The sequence below is a fragment of the Salvelinus fontinalis genome, chromosome 33 (genome assembly GCF_029448725.1).
Source record: "Salvelinus fontinalis isolate EN_2023a chromosome 33, ASM2944872v1, whole genome shotgun sequence".
In the NCBI taxonomy this organism is placed as follows: Eukaryota; Metazoa; Chordata; class Actinopteri; order Salmoniformes; family Salmonidae; genus Salvelinus; species Salvelinus fontinalis.
This window is the reverse complement of record NC_074697.1, coordinates 22,232,040-22,246,764: the sequence shown is the minus strand read 5'-3', so window position 1 is coordinate 22,246,764 and position 14,725 is coordinate 22,232,040. Positions and strand designations below refer to the sequence as shown.

Below are 14,725 nucleotides of genomic sequence, written 5' to 3'. Positions count from 1 at the left end.
TGGAGGCTCTTCTAGGTGTGAAGATATTTCAAATGTCTAGGGATATCCTAATATTGGACTAATGGCCTTCAGTTCAAATAATACATATAATTTACTGTACCCTATGCAGACATTTAATTTCCTGGCGGATTTGGCAATTTACCAATTAAATGGCACAATCTTGTCCACTTCATCTTTTTAAAAGATGGCTCTAGGAAAGTTGATGTGACAAAACGGATCATTCATCTGTACGCTACGTGCACAGCACTTTGTTTTAAGCATCAATTTGTTCCCATGTTTTTACCCAAACTGGGTGCAGCACCTGATTTAAACTCTGTAATTTCCCTCCAAACACAGGGATGACGATCCGCACAGGATAAGTATTATCAGATGTCCTGGCCGTTTGCCAAAAAACTGTAGGTTTTTAGGGCTGGGATAATAACCTTCCTGCCAAGTAACAAAAATTACGGATGTGGTGATTTGTGCTCGTTTAACCAGAAAAAAGCCTTCAGTTCCCTTTGAGCTGTTGTGATTGTCATGGACTGCGTTTAAGACATGTCTGCAGGGTTCTAAGTGTCTCCTCTGCCTCGACGTGCCGCTCGCTCATTAACTGGAAACCCAAGCAGGTTTGAATCAGGTTGGTGTCAGCTTGCACCAAACACTCACTCAGACTGCATCCCAGAGCTGCAGGAGACTGAGGGCTCATCCCAAATGACACTCTATTCCCTAAACCCTAGAGCTGCGGGAGACTGAGTGTGCGTCCCAACTTCCCCAGTAAAACGGATCCCGTCTGAATGGGGCTATACACACGCCTTTTGACATTGACACACACACTTAAGTACCACTCAGCACTGTAGAACTCTCTCAGGTTTTCAGGCCCCCCGGCTCATATCCAAACTGTAGCCATCATCACTCCATGGTCAAATCCATTAGTGTCAATCATCCCATCTGTACTTTGAGACCTTATGAAAAGCGCTGTATGAATGCAACCCATTATTATCTGCTTCAAGCACGTTTTCAACCCCCCCACCATGGTCATATGTGTAGTTATTCATTTAGTGTCTTGTCACATCTGTCCATCCACCTCTTCATTTTGTAACTGTGTTCAGTTTGACTGCAGTGTGGCCATGACATGGACAAGTGTTTTATTTGTAGTATAAGTGTACTGTGTGTCCTTGGGTTTGTATTTCATGTTATTTACTGTCATTTTGACGTTGTGCTTGTCTGTAGTGTTTGTGTGCAGGCGTGCACACAAGTCTTTTTGGTGTGCGTTTGCAGTGTAAGTGTGTTGATCTGTTTTCTGTCCCTCTCCTCTCAGGATGACTTCGATGTGGATGATGACATGACCATCAGAGAGGTGAGACCCTACAACACTTTCTCTCCCTCTTTCACCCTTTTCTCTCAGGATGTTTCAGTGCTGTCTGTCTATGCTACAGTGTATTTACTGGTTATCAGGGGAATAATTAGTCACTGTGTATGAATAGCCTCATCAAAGCTGGAATCTCTATGGGCATCTATTATCTCTGCACCAGGGAGCACAGCCAGACACTGTGTAGCCACATAAAACAGGAAACCACCTAGGCTTAAAGGAAGTGGAGTTTGGATAGGGATTGCTCTCAAGAACCCAATAGGGCCCAAGGTGGCTTAAAGCCGTTCCCAGTCTTGGGATCTCAGCTGATGGTATGGAGGACAGCTTGTTCCATGTAAACTACAATCCTGACACCCTGTTTAAACGTTTGAGAACATAAAGGCCTCTACTTTCATATCACATCAAAACAATTTCCCAAATGCAAAATATACATGTACCTTACCTACACTGTTTTAACCTGCTTTACCACAGTTGCAGCCGACAGTATTTTTCACACGTTTCTGGTGGCCTTCCATTACACACAGGTGTTCGGAGCATGCTAGATAGCTAATTAGCACAGGTGCTCGCTTTTGTCTTCCATAAACAAGCACTGTAACATGGCCGTGGGAACCCTAACCCTATGAAAGTGTGTAGAAATTATACCTTTTTTGTTTTTTATAAATTATTTCTTACTGTTAAGTTACACGCGATACAGTTTTGGAAACATATGTGAGACGTGTTTGCGTTTTAGACACCGCCAGGTTTGTGAACAAAACTAGTAGCATACACTACCGGTCAAAAGTTTTAGAACACCTACTCATTCAAGGGTTTTTATTTATTTAGACTATTTTCTACATTGTAGAATAATAGTGAAGCCATCTAAACTATGAAATAGCACATATGGAATCATGTAGTAACCAAAAAAGTGTTATACAAATCAAAATATGTTTTATATTTGAGATTCTTCAAATAGCCGCCATTTGCCTTGACAGCTTTGCACACTCTTGGCATTCAACCAGCTTCATGAGGAATGCTTTTCCAACAGTCTTGAAGGAGTTTCCACATATACTGAGCACTTGGTTACTTTTTCTTCACTCTGCGGTCTGACTCATCCCAAACCATCTCAATTGGGTTGAGGTTGGGGGATTGTGGAGGCCAGGTCATCTGATGGCACTCCATCACTCTCCGTCTTGGTGAAATAGCTCTTACACAGCCTGGAGGTGTGCTGGGTCATTGTCCTGTTGAAAAACAAAGGATAGTCCCACTAAGTGCAAACCAGATGGGATGGCGTATCGCTGCAGAATGATGTGTAGCCATGCTGGTTAAGTGTGCCTTTAGTTCTAAATAAATCACAGACAGTGTCACCAGCAAAGCACCCCCACACCATAATACCTCCTCATCCATGCTTTATGGTGGGAAATACACATGCGGAGATCATCCGTTCACCCACACCGCGTCTCACAAAGATGCAGCGGTTGGAACCAAAAATCTCCAATTTGGACTCATCAGACCAAAGGAGAAATGTCCACCTGTCTAATGTCCATTGCTCGTGTTTCTTGGCCCAAGCAAGTCTCTTCTTATTATTTATGTCCTTTAGTAGTGTTTATTTTGCAGCAATTCAACCATGAAGGCCTGACAGTCACCCAGTCTTATCTGAACAGTTGATGTTGAGCTGTGTCTGTTACTTGAACTCTGTGAAGCATTTATTTGGGCTGCAATTTCAGAGGCTGGTAACTCTAATGAACTTATCCTCTGCAGCAGAGGTAACTCTGGGTTTTCCTTTCCTGTAGCGGTCCTCATGGGAGATATGTACGGTACCAGTCAAGAGTTTGGACACACCTTCTCATTCAAGGGTTTTTCTTTATTTTTTACAATTTTCTACATTGTCGAAAAGTAGTGAAGACTTCAACACTATGAAATAACACATATGGAATCATGTAGTAGCCAAAAAAGTGTTAAACAAATCCAAATATATTTTAGATTCTTCAAAGTAGCCACCCTTTGCCTTGATGACATCTTTGCACACTCTTGGCATTCTCTCAACCAGGTTCATTTTTTTTTTTTTTTTTTTTTTTTTTACCGTTATTTTACCAGGTAAGTTGACTGAGAATACATTCTCATTTGCAGCAACGACCTGGGGAATAGTTACAGGGGAGAGGAGGGGGATGAATGAGCCAATTGTAAACTGGGGATTATTAGGTGACCATGATGGTTTTGAGGGCCAGATTGGGAATTTAGCCAGGACACCGGGGTTAACACCCCTACTCTTACGATAAGTGCCATGGGATCTTTAATGACCTCAGAGAGTCAGGACACCCGTTTAACGTCCCATCCGAAAGACGGCACCCTACACAGGGCAGTGTCCCCAATCACTGCCCTGGGGCATTGGGATATTTTTTTTTAGACCAGAGGAAAGAGTGCCTCCTACTGGCCCTCCAACACCACTTCCAGCAGCATCTGGTCTCCCATCCAGGGCCTGACCAGGACCAACCCTGCTTAGCTTCAGAAGCAAGCCAGTAGTGGTATGCAGGGTGGTATGCTGCTGGCAATGGAGGTAGTCACCTGGAATACATTTCAATTAACAGGTGTGCCTTGTTAAAAGTTAATTTGTGGAATTTCTTTCCTCAATGCGTTTCAGCCAATCGGTTTTGTTGTGACAAGGTAGGGGTGGTATACAGAAGATAGCCCTATTTTGTAAAATACCAATTCCATATTACGACAAGTACAGCTCAATTAAGCAAAGACAAATGACAGTCCATCATTACTTTAAAACACGAAGGTCAGTCAATGCGTAAAATTTCAAGAACTGAACGTTTCTTCAAGTGCAGTCACAAAAACCAAGCACTATGATCAAACTGGCTCTCATGAGAACCGCTACAGGAAAGGAAGACCCAGAGTTACCTCTGCTGCAGAGGATAAATTCATGAGAGTTAACTGCACCTCAGATTGCAGCCCAAATCGATGCTTCACAGAATTCAAGTAACAGACACATCTCAACATCAACTGTTCTGAGGAGACTGTGTGAATCAGGCCTTCATGGTCGAATTGCTGCATCAGATGACCTGGCTTCAGCAATCACCCTACCTCAACCCAATTGAGATGGTTTGGGATGAGATGGACTGCAGAGTGAAGGAAAAGCAGCCAATAAGTGCTCAGCATATGTAGGAACTTCTTCAAGACTTTTGGAAAAGCGTTCCAGGTGACTACCTTATGAAGCTGTTTGAGAGAATGCAAAGCTGTCATCCAGGCAAAGGGTATTTTGAGGAATCTAAAATATATTCATATTTGTTTAATTCTTTATTTTTGTTACTACATGATTCCATATGTGTTATTTCATAGTTTTAATGTCATCACTATTATTCTACAATGTAAAAAATAAAGAAAAACCCTTGAATGAGTAGGTGTGTCAACTTTTGACTGGTACTGTGTGTGTGTCCGTGCGCGTGGGGAACAAAAATATAAACGCAACATGTAAAGTGTTGTTTTCATGAGCTGAAATAAAAGATCCCAGAAATGTTCCATACGCGCAAAAAGCTTATTTCTCTCAAATGTTGTGCACAAATTTGTTTACCTCCCTGTTAGTGAGTATTTCTCCTTTGCCAAGATAATCCATCCACCTGACAGGTGTGGCATTTCAAGAAGCTAATTAAACATGATTATTACACATGTGCACCTTGTGCTGGGGACAATAACAAGGCCACTCTAAAATGTGCAGTTTTGTCAACACAACACAATGCCACAGATGTCTCAAGTTTTGAGGGAGTGTACAATTGGCATGCTGACTGCAGGAATATCCACCAGGGCTGTTGCCAGATAATGTTAATTTCTCTACCATAAGCCGCCTCCAAACGTCGTTTTAGAGAATTTGGCCGTACGTCCAACCGGCCCCACAATCACAGACCACGTGTATCCACGCCTGCCCATGACCTCCACATCTGGCTTCTTCACCTGTGGGATTGACCAGCCACCTGGACAGCTGATGAAACTGAGGAGTATTTCTGTCTGTAATAAAGCTTTTTTGTGGGGATAACTTATTCTGATTGGCTGGGCCTGGCTCTCAAGTGGGTAGATTAGGGCCTAATAAAAAAATCTATTGACTGATTTCCTTATACAGTATGTCCTGTAACTCAGTTAAATTGTTCAAATTGTTACATCTTGCTTCTAGATTTCTGTTTAGTGTATATACATGCTAATCTATTCAAAAACCTGCTTGCCAGCTGAGGACGGCGGTCCGACGGTGCCCCAAGTTCTGTCTAAATTGTGTGTGTGTATGTATGTATGTATGTATATGTGTGTGTGTATATATATATATATATATGTATGTATACTCAGCAAAAAAATAAACGTCCTCTCACTGTCAACTGTGTTTATTTTCAGCAAACTTAACATGTATAAATATTTGTATGACCATAACAAGATTCAACAACAGACACAAAATGAACAAGTTCCACAGACCTGTGACTAACAGTCCAGCCTCTCTCAGCCTATTGTGGACAGTCTGAGCACTGATGGAGGGATTGTGCATTCCTGGCGTAACTCGGGCAGTTGTTGCCATCCTGTACCTGTCCCGCAGGTGTGACGTTTGGATGTACCGATCCTGTGCAGGTGTTGTTACACGTAGTCTGCCACTGCGAGAACGATCAGCTGTCCATCCTGTCTCCCTGTAGCGCTGTCTTAGGCGTCTCACAGTACGGACATTGTAATTTATTGCCCTGGCCACATCTGCAGTCCTCATGCCTCCTTGCAACATGCCTAAGGCATGGTCATGCAGATGAGCAGGGACCCTGGGGATCTTTCTTTTGATGTTTTTCAGAGTCAGTAGAAAGGCCTCTTAAGGTCACAGTTATGAAAACTTAGGACACTAAATTTCCTACCGTCTGTAAGCTGTTAGTGTCTTAACGACCGTTCCACAGGTGCGTGTTCATGAATTGTTTATGGTTCATTGAACAAGCATGGGAAACAGTGTTTAAACCATTTACAATGAAGATCTGTGAAGTTATTTGGATTTCTTTCAAATTATCTTTGAAAGACATGGTCCTGAAAAAGGGACTTTTATTTTTTTGCCGTGTGTGTGTGTGTGTGTGTGTGTGTGTGTGTGTGTGTGTGTGTGTGTGTGTGTACATATATATATTCTATTGCTATTGAATAGTGTAGAATAAGGATTGAAGTTAGTGTTGGGGTTTGCAAAGTGATTTGGTTGATATTAGGAATTATTGGATTTTAGATTAAAGCTGAAATGCTTGGTGGTACGTCAATTGAAATAGTCTGAGATGTTTCCACTGATAAGCACTTTAACTGTTTTATTCTCACCTTTTGTTCTGAACATTATTCCATAATCTGTCATCTCTAAAATCTCACGCGTTTCCCTTTCAACTGCTAGCATGTTTATTATGCATATCACTCTCATATTTTCTAAGCTATTAGCATTTAGATTTGAGGAACCCCATATCGGTAACAATCACTGGAGTTGAAGGCGTTAAATTGATATTCCAAAAGGTGTTTTTTGTCTTCTGAAATATTAGTGAATACCTTACTGAATTAAAGATACATGCCATATCCATTATTTTATCACCATGGATGTAAAAACCATTTAAGTATTCTATATGTCTAAGAGGGTTTGAGTACTTCCATACTGTTTCTCTCCACTCTCCTCTTCATCCTCCTCTTCCTCTGGGTTGCAGATTGCAGAGTGGGAGGAGAACCAGCTTGACGAGCAGGTGAACTTTGACAACTGCAAGATCGACCCCGCCCCCTTCCAACTGGTGGAGCGCACCTCACTACATAAGGTCTGTGTCTGTCAATCTGTCTGTTATACTGCTCAGTACAACCCCCTTTTGAATAAATCGCTCCAGGATTAATATTGTAAAATGAGTATAGTAGATGGATAGTCCGGTGTCAATGCTATTATAGCCACTGCATTGCAAGTGCACACATACACACAAGCATGTCTGTACTGCCACAATAAGTCTCCCTCTGAGTGCAGGAGAAAAGAACAGGCTGCATGAAAGGGGGGGGGGGGGGGGTGCTTTTGAACAGTGTTGATTTAGTTGTCCTACTGTGATACACACTCACATACACTACAGAGCATTTTTACACACACACACTCGTTCTCACCTGCCTGGCAGGCCTAATGTCCTCCATTCATAATGCCCTCCCCCTTCTCCTCTCTCTTCCACTCCTTTCCTCCCTGCGCTGTGTGCGTGCTGTTTAAACATTTAAGAGTGGGATTCTGCACCAATCCATCAAGCTCTCCCCTCCCTCAACCTCCCTCGCCGCACACTGCCAACACCCATTACCAGACACAATCTCCCTCCACATATTCATCTGTGTGTGTGGTTGGTTCTTCTATCCTCAAAGGTCCCTACAAGGATAGTTAAACAAGGAAAATGATCGCTTGTGGGGACATTTTCCACGTCCCCATGAGGACAAAGGCTATTTTAAGCTTTAGGGATACAGTAGTGTTCGAAATAGGGACAGTGTTACAGGTTATGGTTAGGGAAAATAGGATTTTGAATAGAAATCAATTTTAGGTCATCACGAGGATAGAAGAACAGATCAAGTGTGTGTATTAGAGCTGGGACGATCAACAGCGACCATACCAATCACTTATCGCAGGCATTTTGCTGATGTCGTTCATGATGATAAGTAGCCTATACTAGAGAAATGTGAAGTTTTAAATGAAATAAGTTTGCTAATATGGGGGCTTGTTAATAGGACAATTGATGGTGATACAACCATCAAACTAGTAGTAGTAGTTTAAAGGCCCAGTGCAGTCAAAAACGTGATTTCACTGTGGTTTATATATACAGTACCAGTCAAAAGTGTGGACACACCTATTCATTCCAGGGTTTTCCTTAATTTTTACTATTTTCTACATTGTAGAATAATAGTGAAGACATCAAAACTATGAAATAACACATATGGAATCATGTAATAACCAAAAAAAAAGTGTTAAACAGATCAAAATATGTTTTATATTTGAAATTCTCTAAAGTAGCCACCCTTTGCCTTGATGACAGCTTTGCACACCCTTGGCATTCTCTCAACCAGCTTCATGAGGTAGTCACTGTAACGGCTTGTGCTCTCCTCATCCTCGGATGAGGTGAGGAGAGAAGGATCTTCAGACCAAAACGCAGCAGTTGGGAAATAAGCCATCTTTATTAAAAATACGATGGCCACACGAAACGAAACAAAACACTTTCAAACTACAAAACAAGAAAACGACGTTGACGAAACCTGAACATAAACTTAAATAACTAAACATAAACTTACGTACAGGAAACAGACGACATCGAAACGAAACGAAACAAACAAACGCTACAGTCATGTGTGGTACGAACATACATACTGACACAGGAGACAATCACCCACAAACAAACAGTGAGAATGCCCTACCTAAATATGACTCTTGATTAGAGGAAAACGCAAACCACCTGCCTCTAATCAAGAGCCATACCAGGCAAACCAAAACCAACATAGAAACAAATAACATAGACTGCCCACCCAAAACTAACGCCCTGACCATAAACACATAAAAACAACATAAAACAGGTCAGGACTGTTACAGTACCCCCCCCTCAAGGTGCGAACGCCGGGCGCACCAGCACAAAGTCCAGGGGAGGGTCCGGGTGGGCAGTTGACCACGGTGGTGGTTCCGGCTCAGGACGCTGTCTCCACACCACCATAGTCACTCCCCTCTTCTGTCTACCCCTTCCACTGACCACCCTAAAACTACTTTCCCCTAAATAAACAGCCAGCACCGGGACAAGGGGCAGCACCGGGACAAGGGGTAGCACCGGGACAAGGGGCAGCACCGGAACAAGGGGCAGCACCAGGATAAGGACCAGCACCGGAATAAGGGGCAGCACCGGGACAAGGGGCAGCACCGGGACAAGGGGCAGCACCGGGACAAGGGGCAGCACCGGGACAAGGGGCAGCACCGGGACAAGGGGCAGCACCGGGACAAGGGGCAGCACCGGGACAAGGGGCAACACCGGGACAAGGGGCAGATCCCGGCTGAAGGACTCTCGACGCTCATGGCAGGCTGACGGCTCTCGACGCTCATGGCAGGCTGACGGCTCTCGACGCTCATGGCAGGCTGACGGCTCTCGACGCTCATGGCAGGCTGACGGCTCTCGACGCTCATGGCAGGCTGACGGCTCTCGACGCTCATGGCAGGCTGACGGCTCTCGACGCTCATGGCAGGCTGACGGCTCTCGACGCTCATGGCAGGCTGACGGCTCTCGACGCTCATGGCAGGCTGACGGCTCTCGACGCTCATGGCAGGCTGACGGCTCTCGACGCTCATGGCGCTCTGACGGCTCTGGCTGCTCATGGCTCTCTGACGGCTCTGGCTGCTCATGGCTCTCTGACGGCTCTGGCTGCTCATGGCTCTCTGACGGCTCTGGCTGCTCATGGCTCGCTGGCGGCTCTGGCAGATCCTGGCTCGCTGGCGGCTCTGGCAGATCCTGGCTCGCTGGCGGCTCTGGCAGATCCTGTCTGGTTGGCGGCTCTGGCGGATCCTGTCTGGTTGGCGGCTCTGGCGGATCCTGTCTGGTTGGCGGCTCTGGCGGATCCTGTCTGGTTGGCGGCTCTGGCGGATCCTGTCTGGTTGGCGGCTCTGGCGGATCCTGTCTGGTTGGCGGCTCTGGCGGATCCTGTCTGGTTGGCGGCTCTGGCGGATCCTGTCTGGCTGACGGCTCTAGCGGCTCCTGTCTGGCTGACGGCTCTGTAGGCTCATGGCAGACGGGCGGCTTTGCAGGCTCATGGCAGACGGGCGGCTTTGCAGGCTCATGGCAGACGGATGGCTCAGACGGCGCTGGGGAGACGGATGGCTCAGATGGCGCTGGGGAGACGGATGGCTCAGATGGCGCTGGGGAGACGGATGGCTCAGATGGCGCTGGGGAGACGGATGGCTCAGATGGCGCTGGGGAGACGGATGGCTCAGATGGCGCTGGGGAGACGGATGGCTCTGGCCGGATACGGTACACTGTAGACCTGGTGCGTGGTGCCGGAACTGGAGGCACCGTGCTAATGACAAGCACCTTCCTACTAGTGCGGGGAGCAGGGACAGGGCACACTGTACTCTCAAAGCCTACTCTATCCCTGATGCGAGGTACCGGCACTGGTGACGCCGGGCTGAGGACAAGCACATCAGGATTAGTAGGGGGAGAAGATACAGTGTGTTCAGGGCTCTGGAGACGCACAGGTGGCTTAGTGCGTGGTGCCGGAACTGGAGGCACCGGGCTAGATACACGCACTACAGGGAGAGTGCGTGGAGGAGGAACAGGGCTCAGGATACGCACTGGTAGCCTAGTGCGTAGTGTAGACACTGTAGGTACTAGGCTGGGGCGGGGAGGTGGTGCCGGAAATACCGGACCGTGGAGGCGTACTGGCACTCTTGAGCATTGAACCCGCCCAACCTTACCTGGTTGAATGCTCCCGGTCGCCCGACCAGTGCGGGGAGGTGGAATAACCCGCACCGGCCTATGTAGGCGAACCGGGGAAACCATGCGTAAGGCAGGTGCCATGTATGCCGGCCCGAGGAGACGCACTGGAGACCAGACGCGTTGAGCCGGCCTCATGACACCTGGCTCAATACTCAATCTAGCCCTACCAGTGCGGGGAGGTGGAATAACCCGCACTGGGCTATGCACTCGTACAGGAGACACCGTGCGCTCTACTGCGTAACACGGCGCCTGCCCGTACTCCCGCTCTCCACGGTAAGCCTGGGAAGTGGGCGCAGGTCTCCTACCTGCCCTTGGCCCACCACCTCCTAGCCCCCCCCCAAGAAATTTTTGGGAATTACTTACGGGCTTTTTTGGCTTCCGTGCCAGACGCGTTCCCTCATAGCTCCGGTTCCTCTCTCCGGTAGCCTCCGCTCTCCTAAGTGCCTCCAGCTGTTCCCATGGGAGGCGATCTCTACCAGCTAGGATCTCCTCCCATGTGTAGACACCTTTTCCATCCAAAACATCGTCCCATGTCCATCTCTCCTTCTTCTCCTGTCCCTTACTCCATTTAGTTTTCCCTAGCCGCTTGGTCTTAGCGTGGTGGGTGATTCTGTAACGGCTTGTGCTCTCCTCATCCTCGGATGAGGTGAGGAGAGAAGGATCTTCAGACCAAAACGCAGCAGTTGGGAAATAAGCCATCTTTATTAAAAATACGATGGCCACACGAAACGAAACAAAACACTTTCAAACTACAAAACAAGAAAACGACGTTGACGAAACCTGAACATAAACTTAAATAACTAAACATAAACTTACGTACAGGAAACAGACGACATCGAAACGAAACGAAACAAACAAACGCTACAGTCATGTGTGGTACGAACATACATACTGACACAGGAGACAATCACCCACAAACAAACAGTGAGAATGCCCTACCTAAATATGACTCTTGATTAGAGGAAAACGCAAACCACCTGCCTCTAATCAAGAGCCATACCAGGCAAACCAAAACCAACATAGAAACAAATAACATAGACTGCCCACCCAAAACTAACGCCCTGACCATAAACACATAAAAACAACATAAAACAGGTCAGGACTGTTACAGTCACCTGGAATGCATTTCAATTAACAGGTGTGCTTTGTTAAAAGTTAATTTGTGGAATTTCTTTCCTCCTTAATGCGTTTCAGCCAATCAGTTGTGTTGTGACAAGGAAGGGCTGGTATACAGAAGATAGCCCTATTTGGTAAAAGACCAATTCCATATCATGGCAAGAACAGCTCAATTAAACAAAGAGAAGTGACAGTCCGTCATTACTTTAAGACATGAAGGTCAGTCAATGCGTAACATTTCAAGAACTTGAACTTCTTCAAGTGCAGTCACAAAAACTATCAAGTGCTATGATGAAACTGGCTCTCATGAGGATCGTCACAGGAAAGGAAGACCCAGAGTTACCTCTGCTGCAGAGGATGAATTCATTAGAGTTAACTGCACCTCAGATTGCAGTCTAAATCAATGCTTCACAGAGTTCAAGTAACAGACACATCTCAACTGTTCAGAGGAGACTGTGTGAATCAGGCCTTCATGGTCGAATTGCTGCAAAGAAACCACTACTCAAGAACACCAATAAGGAGAAGAGACTTGCTTGGGCCAAGAAACATGAGCAATGGACATTAGACCGGTGGAAATCTGTCCTTTGGTCTGATGAGTCCAAATTTTTAGATTTTTGGTTCCAACCGCCGTGTCTTAGTGAGGGTAGGTGAACGGATGATCTCTGCATGTTTGGTTCACACCATAAGTGCTCAGCATATGTGGGAACTCCTTCAAGACTTTTGGAAAAGCATTCCTCATGAAGCTGGTTGAGAGAATGCCAAGAGTTTGCAAAGCTGTCATCAAGGCAAAGGGTTGCTACTTTGAAGAGTCTCAAATATATAAAATATGTTTTGGTTACTACATGATTCCATATGTGTTATTTCATAGTTTTGATATTATTGTACAATGTAGAAAATAGTAATTATAAAGACCAGCCCTTGAATGAGTAGGTGTGTCCACACATTTGACTGGTACTGTATGTATACATATACATACTATGAGGTTGGAGTAATACTTTCCGAAAAGACCCTTTTAAATTTCAGCCTGTTTTGGTGGGATGGAGTTTCGTCCTGCCTTTCAAAACCTCTGCCACGGTTTTCCCCTCCGAATTCCCAGACATTCCTAGCAAAACTTGATAAATTGCTCTTTGCTCAGAAGCTATTTTTGTTTCTTTTTTATTGAAAACAATCACAGTAAGATACCTAATAGTTACACAGAAGAAAAAAAACGGATGCATCGGACCTTTTTTAACGGATATTTTCTTTTCACTGTGGGCACATAGGTTTAAAACAATTGTCATATTTATCGTTATTGCATCAATTCAGACAATTTATTGCCATATAAATTTTTGTCCCAGCTCATCTGTCTGTGTCTGTGTCTATGTGTTTGTGTGAGAGAGACTTATGAACATTCGTGTTTGTTCTCTTGCGTCTATCAGTCTGGGTAATGTGTATTCCATGCTGTTTTATGTTTGTTTCCTGGTACATTGTAATGGTTAACTCTCATTTGCATTAAATATTTAAATAACAAATAAGGTTATTTAGGCTCAAACCGCTGTCTGTGTGGTTCACTTGAGGTTCTAGTAGCTTACAGTATCAGTAGGGATGTTGTACCTTTCACAACAATCTAGCTCTGTGGTGCTCAAACACGCGATTAGGCTAATCAAGGTGATTACTTTTGATGACTTGCTGATTACCTCATTAGTTGAATGAGGAAGGAGCTTGCACACCATTCAGCTCTCCAGTGACCACTAAGCTGACTGTTCTAATGCACTAACTGCTGTAGTTTAATCAAATCAAATTTATCAAATCAAATTTATTTATATAGCCCGTCTTACATCAGCTGATATCTCAAAGTGCTGTACAGAAACCAAGCCTAAAACCCCAAACAGCAAGCAATGCAGGTGTAGAAGCACGGTGGCTAGGGAAATCTCCTTAGAAAAGCCAAAACCTCGGAAGAAACCTAGAGAGGAACCAGGCTATGAGGGGTGGTCAGTCCTCTTCTGGCTGTGCCGGGTGGAGATTATAACAGAACATGGCCAAGATGTTCAAATGTTCATAAATTACCAGCATGGTCAAATAATAATAATCACAGTAGTTGTCGAGGGTGCAGCAAGTCAGCACCTCAGGAGTAAATGTCAGTTGGCTTTTCATAGCCGATCATTAAGAGTATCTCTACCGCTCCTGCAGTCTCTAGAGAGCTGAAAACAGCAGGTCTGTGACAGGTAGCATGTCCGGTGAACAGGTCAGGGTTCCATAGCCGCAGGCAGAACAGTTGAAACTGGAGCAGCAGCACGGCCAGGTGGACTGGGGACAGCAAGGAGTCATCATGCCAGATAGTCCTGAGGCATGGTCCTAGGGCTCAGGTCCTCCGAGGAGAAAGAAAGATGGAGAGAAAGAGAGAATTAGAGAGAGCATACTTAAATTCACACACGACACCGGATAAGACAGGAGAAGTACTCCAGATATAACAAACTGACCCTAGCCCCCCGACACATAAACTACTGCAGCATAAATACAGGAGGCTGAGACAGGAGGGGTCAGGAGACACTGTGGCCCCATCCGATGATACCACCGGGCAGGGCCAAACAGGAAGGATATAACCCCACCCACTTTGCCAAAGCACAGCCCCCACACCACTAGAGGGATCACTTCAACCACCAACTTACCATCCTGAGACAAGGCCGAGTAAAGCCCACAAAGATCTCCGCCACGGCACCACCCAAGGGGTGGCGCCAACCCAGACAGGAAGATCACGTCAGTGACTCAACCCACTCAAGTGACGCACCCCTCCTAGGGACAGCATGAAAGAGCACCAGTAAGCCAGTGACTCTGCCCCTGTAATAGGGTTAGA

The 14,725-nt window shown here is 45.6% G+C and overlaps 1 protein-coding gene across 4 annotated transcripts in view; it reads left to right on the top strand.

Annotated features, from left to right (window-relative positions):
* LOC129831823 (chloride channel protein 2-like) overlaps window positions 1-14,725 on the top strand; it is a 259,926-nt gene that overhangs the window by 233,224 nt on the left and 11,977 nt on the right. For all 4 annotated transcript variants that reach the window (XM_055895309.1, XM_055895308.1, XM_055895310.1 and 1 more), the window contains 2 exons: window positions 1,298-1,336; window positions 7,009-7,113. In XM_055895309.1, coding sequence (XP_055751284.1) covers window positions 1,298-1,336; window positions 7,009-7,113 — 144 coding nt within the window. The remainder of the gene's footprint in view (window positions 1-1,297; window positions 1,337-7,008; window positions 7,114-14,725) is intronic.